The sequence below is a fragment of the Lingula anatina genome, chromosome 4 (assembly GCF_051362555.1).
Source record: "Lingula anatina isolate TDL-2025a chromosome 4, LinAna3.0, whole genome shotgun sequence".
In the NCBI taxonomy this organism is placed as follows: domain Eukaryota; kingdom Metazoa; phylum Brachiopoda; class Lingulata; order Lingulida; family Lingulidae; genus Lingula; species Lingula anatina.
This window is the reverse complement of record NC_141770.1, coordinates 25,161,525-25,186,302: the sequence shown is the minus strand read 5'-3', so window position 1 is coordinate 25,186,302 and position 24,778 is coordinate 25,161,525. Positions and strand designations below refer to the sequence as shown.

Genomic DNA, 24,778 nt, shown 5'->3' with positions numbered 1-24,778 from the left:
TTGAGCGTCACCGCTGTGTATTTCAAGTACATGCAAGATCTCATAATGCTTAGTTCATATTTTACCTCTGAAAAGGCAAAACACTGCAATCGTTCAATTAAACATTGAAACAAATAAGATTAAATCACTAGTGTTCCTTCTAAAATGGCCCTGTAACGCAAAGAGAAAAAGTAGTTTCCAGTGTTTCGAAAACATTTATTTAAAGGTATTCTTAGGTGTAGAACTCCAAGGTAACCGTGATGGCTGGTAGGTACTCTAAATGTTTCTATGACAAAATTCTACGTGCGGTCCCTTTTGAAAATGATGAATCTTTGGAATGACATGACACAGAATGAAATAAATTACATCCAAAATCAGTCTGAAAGCTCTGATCTGTTTAAAACTCAATCAGAATTACCTGATTCAGATGGACGTGTGAAACAAAAGAACAGGTAGTGATGTCGTGCATTTCTTTAAGAATACTTAACGTATCTTAAGCAGTAACACGGATTAAAAATCTATTTAGTCACACGGTGTTAATTAGAAGATTAAAATCGAAATTTCATAATGGATACTGATAAAATGCCCTTTTTATTCTGTGCATTTCTTTTAAAAATAGAGCACTTACAAAAAGTTTGTGTTCAGTCAAGTCCGTGGAATATTGTCACATTATGTGCATTTCCTCACATTTGAAAAAAAAGGAAGTGTGTCTGCACTTAAACTATTTCATACCATGACGAACAGCTGGCTCAAAAGACATGTTTTTTTTCACACAAATTAGTACTGATTTATCAATCTATTGCTGTATACAAGTAAAAAAATTGTCAACCAAGATACTGTCTACATGAAATTTAAGGTCGTGTTGAGTGCAAAGCGCCCTCTAGTGGAAGGACAGTGGGTGTCTCCCAGACTAAATGCACTTCAAAACGAACATTAAATAAAATTATTCTTTCAAACTATGAAATGGCTCACTCCAAAAGAATTAAAAATTGGTTTACTGACAACAATCAAACAATATGGCTGCAAGACCCAATTTGATGTGACACAAAATCTAAAATTCGACCTTAGTGAAACATGATAAGTTTGACAATTTACTTTTTTCTATGTATTAAACAAAAATGGCAAATGTTCAAAAATCCTTTTAATTTTTGTTTTATGATAATATACTTACTTCCATAAAAAACATAACCTTTATCTACTCTTCCATGAATTTTGTTGTCATAAATGTACAAAGAAATGCTGGGACACATACGTGTAGCCCACATATCAATGAAAAACCCGTTTCCTACAAAAAGCTGTAGAAAAATATGCACAGCAAAAATTCTACGCTTGAAAACTATACATATTATGCCAATAGAACACATGGTGTATACAGTATATAAATCAATTTCTCCATCAAAAAGTATGACACTTTTAACATTAGATCACAGTTAAAGATTTATAAGGACTCTGTCCTCTTCTTCCACAAGAAGTTTGTGATGCCTAAAGCGCCCCCCTGAATGAACCTCACAAAGTTGTCCCCGCTGAGGGGCCCCATGGCAAACAACCCCGTCTCACAGTTACTCTGGAAAGTGTACGGATCCAGATCCAGGGGGTTGTGCTTACAGTCGATACAACAGTTTGGCACCACACCTAGATCTCGGCCGCTGTTGGGGAGGTAGGTCAGGTCTGGCTTTGAGCCAATCAGAACAACCGCGTAGGACACTTTGATCATCGGGGTGCACTTGTGCTTCGTGCCCTTGATGAGAACTTGGTTGTCCACACCAAACTGAAGAATGGAGTACTCTGCGTATGGCTTGTAGCACTCGTAGTCTTTCTTCTCGCCCTTCATCATTTGTAGTATTTTGTGGTACTCTGGGTAAAGTTTTGGTGGGAGCGAGTTGTATATCACAGATGGATCGTCTGGCTGCCGCCTGAACACGTGCACGATTGGTATGGATGCATTCATGCAGCACAAAATGGCATCTGCTGCAGTCAGACCAGAACCCACTATCATCACAGGGTCGGAATCTGGTCCAATGTCGCCCACGTTAAGTCTCTCTTCCAACTCTGGGAGGGAGTGTAGAACAAAAGGATACTGCTCTCCTTCCACATGCAGTCTGTTAGGGAGGTCATATGATCCTGTCGCCAAGACAACGTGAGGTGCACGGTAACAGAATTCTTCAATCTCGACATTCTCGTTATCGTCTTCCTCCTTGAAGTGGAAACCCCGTACCTCCCACAGAGGGGACTTATTGCCCTCGGCATCAGTGGTCATCAGTTCCTCCACCTCTCCGTTCTCCATGTTGACCACTGTCTCTGTGTCCACCACTTTCCTGACCGAGGTGACCGTGGAATGGCTTTGGAAGTGGTCAGTCAGGCCATTAGAGTGGACGTAGTCCTGGTAGTAGTCTCTGAGGTCTGTCATACTGGCACGGTCAGTAGGGTAGTCACTGATGCCATTCTCCTCACTGTAAATGAATAGAAGTTGGAAATAATTATTACAGCTGAAAGTTATGAAGTTATTATGTCTAGAATTGCACAAGATGAATTTTCCTGATAGGGTTTGTCTTATGTTACATTAACTCAGCAGTACCTAGTTTGTATTGTCATTTTTCAACCCGTATCTTAATCACTGTTAACAGAACAAGTCAAAGATCTGTTTACTTTAAGATGGATGTCTTTTGCAAATTCCTCAATGTGAACATAATAAAAATAATAAAAATAGTTTTTTTAATGCAAGACACTAATACATATTTAATTTTCTATTTATGCTTGAAATGACTGCAATTAATTCTAAATTATTGCATTATAAAACAAAAATAACTCTTCTGGTAGAACCTATAAATCGTGGAATATTAAGAGCCCCATCATATTTCTATGAATGACTCACTTTGTCTTTGCTGCCCTGTGTTTCTTGAGCCATTCTCTGAAAGGTTTCCCAGGTAGCTCCATCCAGTTGCCCAAACTCAGGGTCTGCATGTTCCCCTCCATCATCTGGAGCAGAACATGTCAATTTTCAGTGAAGGAAATTCTACAAGTATGTTAGCTATTACAACTGGCACATTGTTCAGTATTTACACAGTATTACTCAGTATTAACTACATAATTAAGAGCTGCCAGTTCTTTTACTGTTTAAATCTGAGAGAGAGAGAGAGAGAGAGAGAGAGAGAGAGAGAGAGAGAGAGAGAGAGAGAGAGAGAGAGAGAGAGAGATTTTATTCTGACCCCCAAAAATTATAACAGAGACCAAAAGAGAGTAAGAGAGCTACCAGACCTGCCACGCCCCTCCAGGCAGTGTCTTCCCCAGTACCACATGTGGGATGTGTCTATTTTTATGCAGCTGCCATTTGAGCACAGAGGTATTGTTGAGTCCCGTATCAGCCCCTGGGTGGTTCAGACTGTCCAGTAACACAGCTACCGGGTTAGTACTCCGTCCTTCAATCCCATCAGACAGGCTCTCAAGTTCCTGAAAGATAAAATGAACCAATATGAAGTATAGTATCTTAAAGTGAACCAAATACAAAAATAAATTTAAAAAATTTTAAAAAGAATAAAAACAGAGAGAGAGAGAGAGAGAGAGAGAGAGACTTTTTTGCACATCATAAAATGACGACAATACCTGTCACACCCAATGCAATGCTAAACCTCATCACACCTAACACACTCCAAGACTCACCTGTTCAACTAAGGACACATCTTTCTTATCCTCTAATCTCATCTGTAAGTATTCACTGGACTGCCCTGGGGGCAGTGGTTGACCATTGTAATAAGGCCAATGTCCAGACAGCATATAGGACAGCGTGATACCAGATGGTCCATTTCCTAACATGAGTAAAAAAAAGTGTAAAAAAGGGTTAATCACTGCTATAATTTCTTTCAAATCTTAATAAATATGGAAAAAACATTTTAAACATAGTCATTACAGCTCAAGTTAGTGAAGAACATTTCCAGACTGAATATATTTTCTTTTTTAAACTTCTTTACTGAATGATAAATATACCATTCTAAAAGCAGACCAAATTGTCTTATCTTTTTTTTTTTACAAGAACAAAATAAGGAAAAATTTCCCCAGCACATGCCTTTAAACAGACAAGCAAAACTCTATCATGACTTCTAAACCTAGCACCTAAATGTGGGCAGGATGCTACATAAGGTTTTCAAGCCTGTACAGAAAATGTATGACGCCATATGGTGAAAAAGTCTTGCCAACAGAAATGATGGCTATGTACTTATATCATCAGCAAAGTGATTATACAAGTGATGCTGCCACTCAGGCATTCACCATTTTCAGAAAGATGAAAACTGAAAGGTTTTAGGGTCTATTCACAATGAATTAAACAACCTAGCTACTGCACACAAACTCCATGGGGACTCTTGCTGAATGCAATCAAATTTATCAGATTAACAGGCCTCCTCCTGGTTTTGGGTAGAAAGTTTGCGATCAATTCATAGAAAGTTTCTATCCAAACTCATGATAATTAAAGATGCAAAGTAATACTTTTTTATTACCTGATATTATGATATTCTATAATTGTACTTAAACAGCAGAGAGAGCTGGTGAAAATGTACAGAGAATAATAATAATAATATAAATATATACTGGACTATCAGTTATCATGTTTCTGCTTTCTTACACCACAGTCTCGTTCCACTGTTAACATGAAGACCATTTATCTGCATTTGTTAAAAAACCGCCGTGATTTAGTGAAGTTATGTGCAGTCAGGTACGTACATTTATAACAATGGCTATTACACCTGTCCATGATTATGCTGTAATGGCTATCAGAAGCTAACGGAGGACTTACGTCTTATCCAGGTACTTGGAGCCTATGTGGCTAGCTACTAGTCCTAGGCAGCTGACTAATAGATTTAGCTTCAGGCTTGTAAAAATGCAGATTTTTTTGTTACTTGTCCAATTCACCTTGTGGAAATTTAAACTGTTGCTTCAAATTAATTTCAGATAATCTGCCCATATTTTTTTCACTTTTTTTAGTAATTGGCTATAATTCTCTTAAGTTCCAAAAACTTGGAAATACCGTGTAAATGTGTTTTGAAGACCACTTGTTTTATCCCTTAATTAGCTTTAGTTAATTGTTACATACATGTACATATTATGTGTATATTCCCTGACAATGTGCTTTCACGTCAGCTAAAATATGTAATTTTTGAGCAAAGGTTTTACTTTCGTTCTTTTAGCAAGGCGTTCCATATTGCTTTAAAAAAACAAACAGGCTAACTTAACTTTCGAAATACATGCGTATTCATCATCTGTAATCTGAGCCCAGGTTTCACAAAATCCATTACTGTACAAATTACATGTACTGTTACAAACCAAGAAAAGCCTGTGACTGAATGAAAAAATCAATAAACAAACAGTGGGTTAATTCAATACTTCATGGATTTGTGCTCCACAAACATAACCTAAATATATTAAGTTGGCCTTTAGATACCCTGGATTCTGTGGAGAGGAGGGATGACTTGCATTTTTTTTCTTTTTGAAAAGCTTTTGGGCTTAAAGTTTTTCTTGTTTACCATGAAAAGCTTGAACATGACTTGCAATATTTATGAACCATATATTGTCAAATATCGATCATATCGAGGGGCCACTCATATTTTTATCTAAAATTAACTCCCACAAGAAAAGGAAAACTGGAGAATGCAACTGGAAAGTACTTAATTTAGATTTGAAGTAAGCTTAGTGCACAGTTCAACTGTATATAGAAAGGGGAGACTTATTTACAGATCAACCAACCCTTAACTCTTTCTTGTACTGAACTGGTTTTTGTTATATCATATTTCTCACTGCAAGGTAGTTCTGTGAAATATCAGTCTCATTTTATCTCCATCAATGTTTTCTTATTCACAACTCTCTCTCTCTCTCTTTCCTCCCCTTCCCACTATTACTTGCATAAACACACAAACAACCAATCCCAGACACATACACAAAAACATTTACTAGGATACAGAATTTTATTTCAATCTCCTGAGACTCAGTCTTCAACAGTACACATATTCATCCACTGATATAGTAATTAAAATCATAGCATTAGGCCAATGAAAGCCAATGTATTGATTGAAAACATTAAATACTGCATCCTTGGTATCAGTCTAGGCATACATTGTCTCCAAATGGACTGTGGAAATTCCATTGAAAACTATGGAAATATCCACCCACCTTCTTGGAAGTGCCATTATTAACAATACAATGGCCCCCCTTCATGCATGAATACACAGACATTAAGTAAACACAAATAAATAATTCATTCCATCATTCAGAGTGAGTATTATGCCCAACATCTTTTATTTACAAGGTTCAACAACTCAATAATGGCTGGCATCTTAATTCATTGATAAAATCTTAAGAGCATGTGGTTCTTATGTAATTTCCAGAACATGCTACAATTAAAAATTATAAGTGTGAAAAGCAACACCAGTAGAGCATTTTCGCATTTCTAATATATGCAGTAGATATACGAATGAAAATGTGTCATAAAATACAGTAAATTAAACCATAAAACGAGGCTTTCAAACACCAGTAAGTTTCAGTGGGAAAGTTTACGTTGGGCACCCACTAAAAATATTTTGTTATCTATTTTTTATTTCTACTAACTCTCACCAACTTGGACGTCCCATTAAGTCAGAAATCTAAGTTACAATTTTCAAAATTCTTTAGCTGCTCAAGAACATCTCTCAATTAGCACAATCAAAAGTATTTTCCTGCAAATTGCAACTGTACGTAGAATTTTCAATCATTAACAAGCAAAATGTGAAATTTTAATAACTTCCCCTATGTGCACATATGTATTAATAACCTTTTAATGAACTACTAAGTATGCCTTTTTTATCTTGATATAATCTTTAAAAAATTAGAGAAGAAATAAAAAAATAAAAAATAAAAGACAACAAGTAATAATTTTAATAGTAATCAAATGACAGAGACCTAATATCAATAATATTAATAAATAAATAAAATAAAAAAATAAGCAAACATAAAAAAGAAGGAAAGCACATCACTTCAATAAAAGTGAAAGTGATGAAGAAATGCCTTACCTATTATAATCACCTCTGTCGTTTTCATCTCACTCTTCAGTGTTAAGGAATGTGAGTGAGTTCGCGCTGATGTGACATCGCTTATGAGTCTACGCGCCATGGTCCTGGTAAATAAGAAATATAAGTAGAAGCATTCAATTGGCTGAGGAGAAGGTTGCGCGACTCCCTATCAAACCTTGCCAGTATAGACATAACTGCCTAGTCCAACATCCTTCATGGTTATACAGTTACAGGTATTGGTGTCAAAGAGGACACAAAACAGGTGTGGGGTTTAAATTCTCCATACACAGGCCTTCTCAATGGATAACAAACATGACTGAAAGCTTCAATTCAACCGGAAAGGGTCAATGCTTTGGCTGTTGGTTAATAAATCTTAGATGTAAGTAAACTAAACACACTTGGGCCCTTCACATGGATAAAAAAATTGGACAGGTGATACAAAGTAATCACTGCATGTAAGGGGTCTCAAGAGCTAGACAAATAGCCCTTGTTCTGAATAGCAAATATCACAGTTGAGCAGAAATGCTGCCCCTGTCCAATGAAATGACAGTCTCCCTTGTTTGATTCCGTGCAATGTTATGTCAACGTTGAGTAAACAACAAACAGCTATTTATATTGCGAAGGCCAGTGTTCCCGTGTCCACTGCGTGCACTGGACAAATAGAAGACCCAGATAAAGGACACGCCCCTGTGGTGACCACATAAAAAGTAGAGTTTACTAGTATTATTGAATAGATAAATTGGTTACAAGAAGAATACTTGAAATTCTACTTGCATTAATTTTGTTCACATAATATTCTTCACTAATGACTTTTTTTTTAAAGTTTTTTTAAAGTTTTATATACTTTGGTAAATAATTTGTAAATAAACAGATATTATTGAAAATGTTTGGAAGAAATAAAAACATTGAAAACATGAGTAAAGACACCAAATTATTTAGCAGTAGCACAAGCCAATTCTTAACAATTTGTAAGTTAGTAAAAAGTAAATTGTTTTTAAAGAGACTTAATGCATTTTCTACCTATACAGCATGTTGTTAATAGCGACCCTTCATCAAAATGCCTTCAGATCACATGCCCCACCTGGCAATGTGGGCATCAAATGTTCTGTCTTGTAGGTAGAAAATACTTTCAGTTTCTTAATTACTTCCTTAATTACTCTTACTTTCTTAATTGCCATCATAAGACAAAAATCAACGAATAACCTGTTTTTTTGAACTAGTAAGTTATCTTAAGTTTATAAGGCAACTATCAACCTAAAACTTTGAAGAAAAATGAAAAAAAAAAACAATTAATTATTAAGAATCTTTCCAAACACACTCACAAAATTGTATATACTTTTAACTTTTTAGATAATCAAAATATAAGAGAAAAAGTCACACAAAATATACTTACATGTACTTTTTAAATCAGCAGACTGACCAAGACAACAGTTCTCAGGTGATTCACCAGTTACTAGTCCTCTCCTTAGTGCATCCACCTTATCTCGTTAACTCCACCACCACCTTTGACCCAACAGTGGTCATTCCACACGGAAGGTCAGCAGACAGGTGCTCTTAATCTGCAGGCCACTTACAGTGACCCTACCGTGGTGAGTCAGGACAACAGGACAAGACAGGACAGAATTAATGGGCACCTGTTTATAGCAAGTTCCAGTTTGTATTCTCTGGTCTACTGCCCTTGACCCGAATGTGGTCACACAACACAAGACCAGACAGATGAAGCAAGCACCTGCTGGATGTCACCTCAAGAGTCAATTGCTCTATTATTCCACGAAGCAGGTACATTAACACAAACAGCCACTGAATGCATTCACTATCTCTATCTTCTGGCTTGACTCATAGCAAACAGAAAACTTTTGGAATTAGAATGTTATTTCAGCCTTGTATTTTCCTTGAATAACATTGTCGTTGTGCACTATTGACGACAACTACACTGCTTAACACCTCTAGGGTCCTCGACTTTGCCATTGGTAGTAGAATTATCATTTTTTTCCATTCATTGTGATGAAATGCCAGTCACGCATGTACTGAAATGCAAACAAGTAAACTGGCATGCATGAATTGTTCACGTGTAACAGTGTATGATGAAGTGCAAGCCGGCCGGCCTTGTTGACACATTCTTCAATCCTCCCTGCTGCTAGTACCCTGGGTAATTCTTACACCCCGGCAACAGTGTATGCTCACATAGTATTACAGCATAAGTACAGCTAGCTCCTGTCAGGTTCAACTGTTTTCGAGTACTGTTACAGTCTCCTGTTTCCTGAGAATATATGTCCTGCCTATCACAGCAGACTATGACACTGAAAAAGCCCCCGTATAGCCATTGAACTGGCTCTGGAAACTGAATCTTTCACCCATGCATGGTGATTGATTTTTTGTGTTTAATATTGATTCAGACTCGAGCTTTGCGTAATTATAGGGCCTGCTGCAGAAATTCCTGTTGACTTCCCCGTGTGCTGCTATATATAGGTCGTGGACTGTTCTTTTTATTTACATATATCTATATAGCCACAGCTTTCCTTGTTGTCTGGAATAAATGAAACAATAAGAATTTTTGCACATTAAATATACATGTATAGCATCAATACAGTCAGGAATTAACAACCCCGTTCATGTGAGGCAACACGAATCCCTTCAAAAAAAAAAAAGATTGATGTACCAACAAAATGGAGGCATTAGTCAGACATGTGTGAATATACAAGTACAGGTGCCTTATAATATAGTAATATTACCTTACTTAAAAAACATAACTACAGCTTATTTCTCCTTTTTGTAAGAACAGATTTTTGAAAGAGAATATAAAGTTCTTAAAATAAAAAATTACAAAAATGAAAAAAGAAGAAAAATAAAAGAAAAAAATTGGATGACATTGATTATATCCAGCTCTTCGCTCAAGGCTTCGCCACCACTAGTTTAATACTTAGGGGCTGTTTCAAAAAGTGAGTCTTAAACAGAAAACTAACCAACTAAAATACCATGGCTCATTTAATCAGGCTGTTATCATAGTCAGTATATTTTTGTCGTTGTATCAACTTAACTGGATAACAGCTGATTTATCTTTGATTAATTTAGTAGACAATTTTTTTATTCTAAAGGTTTACACCTATTAGGGTAATTTGTCTGGTAGACAAATTTTTGAAGTGGATTTCGTTTTTGAAACAGGCCCCAGAGTGCTGCTTTACCTTAGCCAGGCAAGTCTGAATAAATGATGGTCATGTATTTTTTCACAATTTCATGATGCCAAATCTTACATTGAGGTGTAATCTTTTTGTTAGATGAGTGTGCAAGACAGCAAGAGCCTGTGTTCATGGTTGGATGCATGTGTGTGTGTGTATGTGTGTGTGTGTGTGTGTGTGTGTGAGTGAGTGAGAGAGAGAAAGAGAGAGAGACCAACTTGGATGAAAATCAACACACTAAACTACATGTACAATGTCAATTATGCTAAATTTTATGCTAATATTTCTCCAATAATCACATAAAAGATGCTACAGAAACATCAACAGAATATCAATCATATCTATATTACCATGCCAACCTAAAAGAGGAGCCCTAGTTTGTTTTCATGCAGACTGTCATGGATACTGGCATAATATGTGACAGCACACTTAACGCACTGTACACGTAAATAGTTGAACTGTTATCACATAACGAGATAGAAGAACATACACATGCACCATAAAATCTGACTCTTAATAGCACTGGGATGACCTTATGAATTTAACCTCTTCAACTGAATGAAGTAGGAAAAAAACTCTTAAAGGCACAATCCATGAGATTTACCCACCAAAACTAATTTTTTGGAGAAAATTAGCAATTTTCTTGTACTCATATCTATCTCTCTAGATGCATTTGAATTTGACCTTGATAAAATTTATAAAGTTTGATTTCCGCTTAAAATGACTGGCCAGTTATTATAACATCAACCTTTTTATTCAAGCTCCAATGGGAATATAAATATATGAGGTACATGTACACTGCAGAAGAAATATTTCAAATTTAAGTCATTTTTAAAGTATATGTAAGATTTTATAAGAAGCTGTGGATGGCAAGAATAAGAATTTTGGTGATTTTCCAAAACGAAGAGTTATTATCCCTTTAAGGCCTTTCATCAAAGAGGTTGTTTTTACTATTTGCCAGTTAGATTAATAGCTGAAGTAAGTCCATACCCAGATAAAACAGTCATAGAAAGGTTGAAAATACTGAATTAAATATATAAATAAAATTAAATATATAAATAAAATCCAGTTTTTTTTAAATTTATAACAGCAGGGTTTGTCATTAAGCAATTTTTTCTTCTAATTTGGTACAGCAACCAAACTTCCTGGCCTGTTTGTGTTCAGTAGCAACCCAGTGAAAAAAGGTAATGCCGAGCCCTGTAACAGATTCAGGCATTTCACCTAAATAAGTTGGATTATCTCTGACAAAGAATATTACAAAAGCATAATACTTTTACCCACTGCCTGATGGACCTTGAATTTGAAGGGCCACAAGATTGTAACCTTGAGATAAAAAGAAAAAAAGATCAAGGATTTTATATCACTTCATCAGTATAAACATCCTGTCCTGGACTCTAAACAAGTTACAGTATCCCTCCATACTAATAAACTTCAGTGCAGGGCAAAAATGAGGACAGCTTCCAGGGACACTCAGATAACCATGGCAAATAACAAGCTTGGGCTGATGTTTGGTCTACTTGCTGCATAAGATAAATATATACCTGTAGTACTAGTACGGTAGTCTACTTCAATAAAGTACTGTAAGCACTTGTCTGAAACATCAACGATGTATTTCTTATTGTAAGCAGGCACAACCTCTCTTTTTGGTGGACTGCTACTAATGATTAATCTAGACTAAAAAAAAAAAAACTAAAAAAACTAAAAAAACTAAAATTCTGTCCATAAGTTTAGACAAATTTTATGGCCCAAGTTAATACTTTTTGTAGAACTGACCCCTACTAGTACTTATGTACTGCTTTATCAAATTGTCCGTGTACAAATGCCAAATAAAGAAACAGGAATTATTTTTCTGTCTCGATGAGCTCCAATCATCATCATCATTCATGCACTCACATTCTCTTTCAGTTCTATAAAGAGAATGCCAAAAAAAAACATGCAAAACCAGTTTTCCTGTGTACATCTTTCAGTGAGGTGAGAGGGAAAAGCTGGCAAGATATAACAGCTTTCAATATCAATTCTCTAGACTGTGACAAATTACATGCATACACATCTGAAAAAAACTACTAGTATTTATAAGAAAAAAGGAGAAAAACAAGTTAATAATATCCCCAAAATAAAGAAATTGAAAATAATAATACACTTTCGGTGCATAACCTTATTTACCTTAATATAAACAAAGCTTCTATCCCAAACACTCGCATCTCAATAACATGTAGCTAGGACCCACTCATCTTGTTTAGTGGGTCCTTTACATATAGCAAAAAATAAAATAAAATAAAATAAAATAAAATAAAATAAAATAAACATGCATAAGAAAACAAGTTTTCATTTTAGATTTTACATCCACTTTACAGTTCAACAGCTACATAAACAATTAGTAGGACACATTCTGAGACTGGTTGATTATCTTGTCACAAACAACTGGGTTGTCAAACTGGTCCTCAAGTTGGAGTAGTATACACATGTAAATGTGACCACTGAAGCAGTAAGTTCACACCAGGTAGGTGGAAATCCTGGGTTACCATACATCATCATGTAGGGGTCCATGTTCCACCCTACCCAGGTTCTTCTAATATTTCGCTTGTCACTGATGCATGGGAGAGGGAATATAACCACAGACTCACATATTCAGTTCCAAGTCTAAAAGTCCTTTAATAAGACCAAGCATTCAGCATTTATACACATTATCTACAGGGAATCTCTCTGCATTCCACAGTGGCAGCAACTCATTTAAATACTAATTGCAATGCAAGAGATAACAAGTGAGTGAAAGTTATATCAGTTCTACTTATCAGGTATACCTATACAAAGGATGATGATTTTAGATATTCATTCAAGACTGAAGCAAGGTGAATGATAATTTGCTGACTGATTATATAATCATAACATGTAGATGAGTGAGTTTATCACTTGCCTTCAGTGGACCTTAACATATTCCTTCTTTTCCCACAAAAAAAATATGGATACATAATTTTTTGAAATATAGATTCCACAGAATACTCAAAGATAACATTTTGACAGCAAAATACTTATACAAAATATCTATGTCATGATTCAACTACAAAAAACAATATTATTCTATCAAATATCATTACTTTAACTAACAATTGTAATTAATTCAGTTCATTATCCATTCTATTGCTGTACAAAGACATGTCATTATTGTAATGAAATTAAATTTGAATGTTTATGCTCCCAAAATATTTTGAAAAAGAAAACTGTCCAGTTATCATACAGATGGTTTAAATAACAGCTTTTCTAATGGACTGTACATTTAAAATCTCAGTTGAACAATTCAGTATTAGGTATATCATGAAACTATATTCTTTCTTCTATAATACATATCTTGGGAATCTCCCAACATGTTGGAAATTTACCATTTTTAAATAAACAAAAACTACTGTCACATATTCTTTATAATCCAATTTAACCTTATATGTAAACACAATTTATCTTATTACTTTCAAATATGTAAGTCATGAATCATTTGGTGCAATTTTACTTAAAACATTGAAACAACTTAAGATAATATCTATAAATCCCATATATCTCATTTTTCCTAACCTACAGTACAGCTCTAACTGATGTATTATCCTTTAAATGAATAAAAAAATCATATCTTAATTTGCAGTTTGGAAGAAGTGTCCATTTTAGTTTCTTTGCCATAAACTTTCTCTGCACCTTTCTGTTGTCTCTGTGAAAGTCCCATTTTATATCTGTCCATTCTTTTGCATTCTCATAAACATTTTCTGTGTCTGAACCTTGTCTGTCTTCATTCTCTACAACTTTAAGTACCTCCTCACTTGCACTTTGTTCTTCATTCTCTTTAACTTTAACTTCCTCCTCGCCTGCACTTTGTTTCACCTCTACTTCAATCAGTTTGTCTCTGTCTGTATCTTTGAAATGAGAAAAATCCATTTCCATCGGTTCATCATTAAGTCCTTCATCAGCATTCTTTACATAATCCATTACAGCCTTTTCATCTACACCTAGTTTCTCCACATACTTTGGGTCATCATCATCATCAAGTCCTTCATCCGAATTCTTTACATCATCTGTTAAAGCCTTTTCAACTACATCAGGTTTCTCATAATACTTCAGTTCACCCATTTTACTCTCACTTAATCTGTTGTCATCATCATCATCAGTTTTCTTCCCTAGCTCTTGTTCATAATCTTTCTCGACAGACACTTCTTGTTTCTCCCCTTTTTCGAAATCAGTTCTCTTTCCTACCTCTTGATCATTTACAAAAATAATGTCCTCGCTCAGTTCATTTCCATCATTTTCTTCACCTACAACTTGTTCCTTCACAATCTCCATCATACATTCATCTTTTTTTAGCAGTACTCAATGTCTCGACTTCAGTTCCCTTCTCCATTTCTGATGGTCCATCTACTTTGCTTTGGTTTCTATCTTTAACTTCTTCTGGTTTCATTTCAGATTCTGCACTAATGTCATTATTTTGTTGTTGCAAACAGCCATATTGTTTTTGTAACAAGTCGGCTAGCTTAGATAGGCATTCTACCAGTCTGCCGTTAATATTATAGTCCTTTTCAGAATCCCAGTCATCATCTTCATACACATACTCATTTTCAAAGCTGGATCCGTAGCTGTATCCCTCCCCCGCAGTGACCCTGGTCGAGCTCGCCATTATGTAGGGGTCCATGTTCCACCCTACCCAGGTTCTTCTAATATTTCGCTTGTCACTGATGCATGGGAGAGGGAATATAACCACAGACTCACATATTCAGTTCCAAGTCTAAAAGTCCTTTAATAAGACCAAGCATTCAGCATTTATACACATTATCTACAGGGAATCTCTCTGCATTCCACAGTGGCAGCAACTCATTTAAATACTAATTGCAATGCAAGAGATAACAAGTGAGTGAAAGTTATATCAGTTCTACTTATCAGGTATACCTATACAAAGGATGATGATTTTAGATATTCATTCAAGACTGAAGCAAGGTGAATGATAATTTGCTGACTGATTATATAATCATAACATGTAGATGAGTGAGTTTATCACTTGCCTTCAGTGGACCTTAACAATCAGACCAATGCAAAAATATCCAGGTGCTTCATAAAATGAGGACAAACGATCTATGCAAAGACTCCTATGAATTCAGCTAAGCTACACTTAAACAAGGAAACTAAAATGTAGCTTATTTATCTCACTTTTTAGTCTTATCAGTATCTCGATCCATCTCTAGAGCAAATCATGATGGTCCTTAACACACACTTATACATGTTTTGTTCTCTCAGTGGGTACAAAAACACATTTACAAGTTAGGGCTCATTCCCATCTTTCTACACTGATCGATCCAACTCCACAGGGATTCTCGCTGAATGCAATCAGGTTAAAATACTAACATGCCTCCTTCTGGCATTGAGTAGAATACAGAAAAACTGTTGATAGTACAAATAGGCTGGAAACAAGAAGAGGTATGTTAGTCTGATTGCATTAAGTGAGAATGACAGTTTCATAAATGGGAGTGAACCCTTAATATCTCAGATATATTTATAAGGGCCAACTGTATATGGTATATATGCTCTTATACCAATAGAGCCATCTTGCTGTTGCCAGCTATTCAAGTTCAGCACTCTAAGCTAAAGTTCAGCCACTAGCAGATATTCTTTACTGTTTTAAATGGTGCTTAAAAAGAATGCTTATACTATCTTACACATTATTGTAATAGATATAGACTAATTTTTTTTTTTTACTGTACTATAAATTCTTGTGTAGACAGATACATGTATAGTGGCACTTCATCTCACTTGTATTAATGCATGCATTGCTGAACAGATGCTACTGAGGTGACACTTTGAACTGAAAATAAATAGTAGTAGAAATGGCATGTTAGTGAAACCAAAATGACTCTTTAACGCATATAATGGTATGCTAAGCAGGTCAATCAGTTCTTCATCTTTTTTTTTTTTTTTGCCCTGCTTCATTTTTCTTTCTTTCTTTTCATTTTAAAAATTACTCATACACACATCAAATGATCCTTATGTATGCAACCAGAATTTGAAGTGAAAATATTTCTTTTAAAAAATTCCTATTCCAACTCAACTTTGAATACATTTTCCAGATGTGTTACTGAATTTCAGTTTGCAAAATCAAATTAATGAATGCAATTGGACCTCGTAAGTAATAGGCAAAATTTAAAACATTGATGTTAAACATTTTGGAAGCCCATAAATAACCAGCTAATATATACCCTATTCCCTATTGAATTAATTTAAAAGCCCTTAATTTGCATTTGTTGATGTCATTGAAAATAATAGTTTGCCTAAATAGCAGCCCTGTACAGGAGATATCTTGTGTAGCTGTAGATTATAAAGCCATTCACTACCAGTGAATAGCATTTTATCTTCAATTGTTATTTTTGAACAATTAATTTAGCTTTAATGTCTCAATCAGACACCTTTTTTTTTTGGACATTTTAAAGATATCTTCTGACAGAGTCATTGGCTATTTAGGATATATGATTTCAGGCAGCTTAATTACAAGAGCTGAGCTACTTGATCCTAGCTTTTATGGAGATACATGGAAACAAGCTATACCCTCTATACCAGTACCCTCTACCAGGGCGAGTAATAGATTTTTTACAGATATTCACAGATATGTCTCTAGCTAGACAGATAGTCATTTAGAGCTGAACTCACCCTGTTAAGGAATCCCATGTGGGAGCAATTATCTCTGCCCGCGCGCAGAGGGCTTTATTCTCGCTCTGCATGAGCTTCGCTTCACAACCATGTGATAACTGCTCGTTACGCAACCAGTCTAAGGCTTTTTTATCTGTCACAGAAGAGCAAGTGATTGAAGTCAGAGTAATTAACTGTTTTGATTGCTGTCACGCAGACTTAGACTGGACCTGCTAAGTGGCAGTGCCTGAGCAGTTATGCAAACAATTATCAGCCATGTAATCAGCCTTGAGATTCCTCAACAGGGTGAGTTCAGCTCTAAATGGCTATCTATCTAGCTAGAGACATATCTGTGAATATCTGTAAAAAAAATCTATCACTCGCCCTGGTAGAGGGTACTATACCAGGGTGGCAGATTATATAGGGAAAAAGGGACCAAAATGACAGTCTATTTATCTAGAGACATATCTGTGAATATCTGTGAAAAATCAATCTGTCCCCCTGGTAGAGGGTAGAAACAAGCAATATCACGTACTGTACATCATGATATATATAATGGTCAAAACAGATATTTAAAACTCAAAAACGGTTGACAGATCATAAATTTTGAATAAGATATACCTCATTAATTGGAGAAAAATTCTTGATTACATGTACATGAAAAATGATGGATTTTGCTATAAAAAGGCACATAAGGCACATATATATGCTGTAAGATAAGATAAGATAAGATAAGATAAGATTCTATTTAGCCAATTATAAAAATTGGAAATCATTTTCCTTTTGGAGCAATATGCAGAGCAAAATAATAAAATAATACAATAAATAAATTAATGAAGAATTGTAGTTTTGAGATCAAATTAAAATGCGTCACTGCACTTGGATAAAAGCTGTTTAAAAAGCGTTTACTGCCTTTAAAAGTTAAAAGTCTACTGTTGCTTGGTAAAAACGTAAAAAGAGATGATGCAGGATGGAAAGAGTCTTTCATGGTGTTGACAATTCTTTTCTCCATTCAGTATGTACATGTATATACTGGTACCATACGTATATGCTTCATGAATGTCATAATAACAATTAACTATATATATTCTGGTATCATAAAAGGGGAAATGATTCTGAAACTGACCTGCAAATTTTACGGCATAAACATCACAAAATAATCAAATGCTATTATTCCTCTAGGGGATTCCCCACGTGTTAATACAAATAGGGACATCTAAAATCTGAACCACATTGATTATGTTCATTAATTAATTAAAATATGTCTAAATACATGTAATGTACACTGTCATACAGCTCTGTAGTACCATCCAGAAGCAGAGATGAAAAAAAAATTGCCATTTTCTAGGACGAATGAAAGGCAAGTCTTGTTTCGGCACTGCACGTTTCACGTGTATATTCACGTTGTAAATTATGTAAACAGTTCAGCCAATGTCAGCAGCACGTCTAGCTAGCTGCAAGTAGACCGGCCGGCATCTTTCATCTAACGTGTTAACTCGTATTTAACTTACCTTTTCACTAAAACGTGGCAAGTGCCCCTCTTACACTCTGTAAACTGGTCCTAGATTAGACAGACAGTAATTATCATTTACCCGTTGGTAGAAATGCAATGTCATCATGTTTTATCGTAGTGTTGCACACATGTTGAAACAAAAACGAAACCAATAGAGGGCAGTAGCATCAAGACGTGGAGAACCAGCTCAGCTCTCCATTGCGTTAAGTACTACGGCGCACCAAACACAATCATGGGTTATTCTCCATACTTTCCATTCCAGAAAAAAAGATCACACCCGAATGCCATTCAGCATATATTAAAATGTTTTTTTCCAAAATCATAACGTTTTACTCTTAACTAATGTAACCATGTTATACATTTGAGATCTTTTAAGATCTATTTATTTACTTAAAAATAAATAAGTAAAAATTAATAAATAAATCTATGTATGTAGTCCATTTTAGTAACAATCCAGAAATATAAACTGAATTTGGACTTTTGGACCTGCACTTGGGTGTCATTAGATATTCTTTGGTCCCTCCATTTATAAGGAAATGGCAAAGTTTGAGAACTTAAAATATGCTTTTCACTAATAGTATGATGGGTACCATAATTTTAATACTGTTCATGGCAAAGGTGGAAAAATAGAGAGTTGAGACTTCCAAGGTCCAGAGGAGAGTGGGGGTAAGTCTTCTACTTTGCAATATAACTCACTTGAAACATTTAAGTGTATTGTGGTCTTATCTGTTCATGACAAGAACAAGAAAGAACTGAAAGTTAGGTTGGATCACAGTTGTTATCACTATAAAAATACAAACAAACATATCTTTTTTTTTTTATTAATTTCTTTCACACCCAGTTCTAATTAGGGTCTCAAATTCTTCAAATTACATAGCAAAATGATTGCAACATAATATATGGTATTCAGTTCTGCTTGATAAGTTTCTTCAGTGTAAATTTCCCATTTTTACAAGCCATTAAATATATTAATGATATATTGTAATATATCAGTAACTGTTTTAACCCAATGCTTTTATAAAAAGTATAATGTAGATTACATATATTTCATAGAGTCAGCTTATGTTCTACAACAGTCATGGATGATCACATCCCATAATACTATGGTGACCTCCATATATCCCATAATTTAAGAAGTATTCACATCCCAGACCAGAACATATTAAATATCCACCACAGCATCATGCACACTTCATGACACTGTACAAAATGAGCAGTCAGAAATGTTTTGGATAATGGTATATTGTAAGAAGAAAGTCCGGAGCTGCTCTCTAGGCAGTCTTGGCTCTGATGGCGGCACGTTTTCCTGTGACGGCCTGGAAACCAGACTTGATGCTGGCGACAGAACACCTGGATCCGCAGGTCTCACACTGGAGGAAAAACAGACGCTCTTCTTTTTGTAACAGCGTATCGGGAGATCTACACGTGTGACAGGTCACATATTCCTCTGAAAATACAAAGAAAAAAATTCACAATAAAACCCCAACACAAAATAAAATGTTTGAGCTATGCCTATACAAATATGTAATTTCCCAGCCCCCCCCCCCCCCATAAATTCCAGGGGCAAAATATTCCATTAAAACATATTTTCATATCATTTTCTGAACCTTTCCCAGAATACCAGTCAATTTCATTTCTTACTTTCATTCATAAATTGTGTAGCTAAACAGATTTCTACATGAACCTTCAAATTTTGTCAAGCACATTTAATAACGATAACCATGCCAGTTTGAGGCCCTGTGCATATTATTGAATTTCAGTTTTTTTCCATAATTAATTCAATTCAAATGTTGTAAACAAAACTGTTTAAATTTCATTTTATGATACCACAACTGTGGTTCATGAACTTACCAATGAAACTGTTAAGCTGTAAAACAAGGTGTCCCCCCCCCCCCCCCCCCCAATTCAACTTCCTTAAAGACATACATCATTATCACCCTGGAACATTTTTATTTAGTTTTCAGATATCTGAAAAAAAGTTTCCCAAATGCTTACTTATGTATCTCCTGAGTACGTTTTCTATCTGTTTCTGTTGAAATCTTCCTTTGATAATCAGTTGGTTTGTACCATCTAAGGAGCCACTGCAAAAAAATAACATCAATAAAAATTAATAAATATCAGGAAAAAGACTCTCCTCATTTCTGGAGCAGGTATTTGTATGTTTCAGAGATGAGACTGCTATTTAGTGAGAAAGTCCAAACACATGGAGTGAGGTCCAGGAGGTCCCTTGCACCAATTCCAAAAAATGATATTTTTGACTCCAAAAAAGTCAGAAATCCACTGATAATCTGAAAAATGTCACTACTGGTGATTACAGTCAACTTAGATTTAGGGTGCTTTCCCAGAGATTTAGATCGATCTAAAGATTAAGTTTTAGATCGACCTAACTCCTTGGGGGTTCACGCTAAATTGCAGTCAGCCGAGCGGGCACCATAGTTAATTACCCCCTTACAGCTTTTAGTAGGCGGGACAGGCGCTTAAGAAGCCAAACTGACAGTAATCTAGTGAGACTCCCCACAGGGATAGATCGATCTAAAAATCTATGGAAATGGGGTGTAAAACATCAGTTGTCAGCAGTGAATATAATGAAACCTTTATTCTTGGTTGAAAAATATGGATATATAGTTTCACTTCTTTGCTGCCATTCCACGATGAAATGGAGCTGATCCACAACCCGACAATCTACATCAACATACACTATCAAGAATCAGGAAAGGAAAAGAGAATACCAACAAAGGAGAAAAATTCTACCCATCCCATATCCTACACTTTTTGAGCATTTTTTTTTTACAGAAACTTGCAACTATTAAATAAGAATCTTTTCCACTTTAAAATGATAAGATTCAAATGCCATATTTACCTCGTTCCCAACTCTGCCAGGAGAAAGGCAAGTAAATGTTTGGGCTGTCTATGTAACCTGTAAATAGGAACATTTATAAATGTCTCAGCAAATTCTATCAAGCTTCCAAGCAGTTTGCCTTTTGACTTGCACCAAGAATATTATTTTGAGCACTTACAATTCCTTCTTCCTGAAATTTTTACAATCAAAACAATGCTATGATTTAATGCTTCTTGCGATTTCCTGAGCATGCAGTTTGAGTTTTTCTATCATAAATGGTCGATGTCATTTTTAAAAATCCTATAGATAAAATACAAGGACTGACACAGAGCAAAGACTTACATTTTACAAATATCTGCGAAATTGGAAAAAGAGCTTTTCTTGGTGCCAACCCTCATGACCTGTGGGGGCTTCATCACAATTTTCTTTTTTTCTCCGGCCACCATGTCAGGGTTCTTCTCTCTCATGATGTCAAACACTCGTGTGAGAAGCTGGAACAAATATTAAAATTTAGTGTGGTTAAGAAAAATCACTAATATTTTGTCATGACAATATGTAACCTATTTATCATTCCAACATGAAGCTAATTTCCAAACTGATCAGAATAATGAGCTTAACGTGTTAAATATTTAAACAGGTTCAGTTTCAAACATCAAAATTTTGGAACACCAAAACAAAATGAGATAAAGAAAATAAATCTAACTTACTAAGCGTCATGCATTTTATGGGATAGTGTTTCTTTAAAACTTTTATCTTCAGCAGAAAATAAAACAATAATTTTTTAACTTAAATACCTCATCATATGTGTAATCTCTTTCTGAATCCAACCAAGTCTGTGAGCTTGAACTGGACACTGTCTTAGCTGGAAGATGAAAAGAGATGATCTGATCAATCCACATTAAAAATTCTGAAAATTTCCTCCACTGTTATAATTCAAATAACCCCCCAAATAATCAATTCAGCAGAGATATTGCTAGTTCCACTTTGACTACCCTTTGAAAACCTTAGAGTTAACAGATATAGTTGTTAGAAAAATTGAAGGAAAAATTATTCATATCCGTATACCAGTCTCAGTATGCAATGCACTTACAATTTTCAGTCCACTGATCTTTCCGACCAGCAGATCTAAAAAAGTAGACTAACCAAATTGCAAGTACAACAATAAAATCTATAGACAACTTACAATATAATCTAAAATAGCCAATTAAAAAAATCCACTAGTTAGATTGGGCAAGCAGTTTTAAACTAGTCAAGCTAATTACTGCGGCTATTGCTACAGATTGCTGAACTGACCACTGTCTTCTCCAGCGTCCACTGTGTCCTCTGAACCAAGGTCATCCATGTTGATCTTCACCTTCTTCTTTTTCTTCTTCTTTGTGCTAAGAAGGTCAAAGTCATCCCCAAAGTCATCATTGTCTGCTAAGTTTGAACTCTCCTGTTTACTTCCATCCTCGTCTTTGTCTTCATTTTCCTAAATATGAGGGAAAAAACATGAATAAGACAAACAGTTGTTTATTCTAAATATTCCACAATTGTGACTCACAGAAACATTATGATACTGCATTACACACCCGCACAAAATGTAATCTTCATGTTCAAAGTTTCAAAGGTCTACGATCTAATGACAACCCTAAGAGTTGCACTGTTTTTACAGTACTTGCATCATCTTCAAAACTTAATATCTTTATTGTTTAACTATTTCAGCAAGGGTCGGCAAAAAAGCTGCAAACGAACTACTGGATTTGAAAACCTCCGATACCTAAATATCATACCCAAATCACAATAAGACAGTAACTGACACAGAAAACTTGTTTTATTTACGTCTTTAGAATAAGCTCGAAATAATAAAATTTTAAAAATAATAGTTGACAGAGTACACAATATAAGCAAATATACCGTTAAAAGTAGACGGAGGCCATCAATGATAAGTTTGAACTTTTGGTACTTTGAAGTGATGATGATGATGATTATGATGAAAATGTTACTGATCTCCTAAAACTTACTGGTAGAGCCTCGCTCAACTCATCCATATCTAAAGGTTTCTTCTTCTTTTTCTTCTTCTTTTTCATATTTGTGAAGTCGTCCAAATTCAGATCTGCAAACACAAGAAATACATTTTAAACGAGTATTCCAACAGCTTATTACAGGATGACATACTTTATTAGTCCAAGAGGGATGATGTAATAGTGAAGAGACTCTCTGAAAGACCCTCTTCCAGATGATTACATCAATTTAATAGTCATAGTAAAATGTAGAACAGTGTCACTCTCAGTTTCTATCTGTGGGGGGCAATGCAACTTTTTTTTTTATTAAAAGCTTGTCACAACTTTTGATAGCAATGACATGCATGCATTAGATATAACCTCAATTTGAAATATTTAAGATGAGAGAGAAAAATCATCACAATTGGGTGTCACATGTGTTATTTAGTATATGTATAAAATATACAAAATACCTTCATCATCTACAGCCTCCTTTTCCTCCGTTTCTTCCTCCTCTTTGGTTTCTTCTTCTGGTGCAGGTTCTGCCGTCTCCCCACTCATGGCAGCCTCCATATCAAACGGAGTCTTCTTCTTTTTCTTCTTCTTCTTCAGAGAAGGGTCAAATATCTGGAAATAGAAAAAAAAAGTTTGATGTGATGACATTTCCGAGTTATAATGAAACCAAGTTATAAATAATGTTGGTGGAATGTTAATCGGACCACTCTAATGGAAATGGATTTAGGTAGTAATGTTATTTATAATAGTTAAATTTTTATTATTATTAAAGGACGAAAGCTATTACAGAGTTGCTTTCAATCACGGCATAGAAATTGTATAGTTTTAAAACTTTGCTATCAGAACTATCAAATGTCCTGCTAGTGGAAACAGACTTGGTTAGAGCAACAAGCTAGCTCTGAAATACTTCTGCCAAGAAAGCATTTGTAACTAATGTAGCTAACAACATTCAGAAATAAACTTTATTTTAATATTGGTTTTGAAAGTAATTATAAACATTTGGCAATTAATAAACAAGTGCCTCAGTCTCCCTCGATTTATTTTAAGTTATTCACAGCAGAATCGGTAGAAAACAGCTGGGACGCAGAAACACGGAACCGCTTTATTTCTAGCAAAAATGACTCGCCTAAGCATCGCAATAACAAAATATTGAATTTATTCGTCACATTAATTAACAAGGAGACATTCAAATAACAAATTTCATGCAAGGTAGCAATACCGGTATAATTTTTAAAAGGCTTAAACGAAATCCCTGTATGCGTGTAACGTTTCACGTTATACGTTCATTAATAATGGCAGCTGACATATTGCTGAAATGCGTAGAAAATGAAATCAATCTTACCGCTTCGTCTTCGGCCATTTTGGGCTAAAATTGCGTCAGAACACACCGGAACGGACACTTCTTCGTTTCCTACTCTCGTTTACAGGGGATACGCACTAATAATTGCCAAATTACAGCTAATTCATGGCCATTTCTTGCATCAGACTCCTCACATGGAAAGCGACTAGATGCTACGGAGTAAATAAGTTATTGGCCTGGATTGCACAAAAATGATGCAATGGAGATTACTTGATTTAGTAAATATGTAAATCTT

The 24,778-nt window shown here is 35.2% G+C and overlaps 1 protein-coding gene across 3 annotated transcripts; it reads right to left on the bottom strand.

The window, feature by feature from the left end:
• Positions 1-171: 171 nt before the first annotated feature.
• Positions 172-24,716, bottom strand: LOC106154064 (eukaryotic translation initiation factor 2 subunit 2-like). Of its 3 annotated transcripts, XM_013528299.2 has the most exons (10): positions 24,526-24,716; positions 23,642-23,795; positions 23,190-23,281; positions 22,480-22,657; positions 21,981-22,048; positions 21,529-21,677; positions 21,208-21,264; positions 20,343-20,428; positions 18,346-19,794; positions 9,505-9,537 (listed from the first exon to the last, which is right to left on the bottom strand). In XM_013528299.2, exons 1-9 carry the CDS (start codon positions 24,541-24,543, stop codon positions 19,619-19,621), a joined length of 978 nt encoding a protein of 325 aa, XP_013383753.1. In that variant the 5' UTR covers positions 24,544-24,716; the 3' UTR covers positions 9,505-9,537; positions 18,346-19,618. The 3 variants fall into 3 exon arrangements, with proteins under 3 accessions (XP_086866772.1, XP_086866773.1, XP_013383753.1); XM_087010646.1 differs by lacking the exons at positions 20,343-20,428; positions 21,208-21,264; positions 21,529-21,677; ... (3 more) ...; positions 23,642-23,795; positions 24,526-24,716 and adding exons at positions 172-2,429; positions 2,852-2,955; positions 3,235-3,426; positions 3,637-3,782; positions 7,011-7,114 and having other exon boundaries at positions 8,404-9,537; positions 18,346-18,515; XM_087010647.1 differs by lacking the exons at positions 20,343-20,428; positions 21,208-21,264; positions 21,529-21,677; ... (3 more) ...; positions 23,642-23,795; positions 24,526-24,716 and adding exons at positions 172-2,429; positions 2,852-2,955; positions 3,235-3,426; positions 3,637-3,782; positions 7,011-7,114 and having other exon boundaries at positions 8,404-9,537; positions 18,427-18,449.
• Positions 24,717-24,778: the final 62 nt, after the last annotated feature.

Bases quoted from the DNA above. Each gene is read 5' to 3' on its own strand.
- LOC106154064 (XM_087010646.1), bottom strand. The intron at 3,783-7,010 runs GTAAGGCATTTC...TACTCATGTTAG, and splicing joins GACAGAGGTGATTATAATAG to GAAATGGACCATCTGGTATC. The intron at 2,956-3,234 runs GTCTGGTAGCTC...GTTCTGCTCCAG, and splicing joins TGCCTGGAGGGGCGTGGCAG to ATGATGGAGGGGAACATGCA.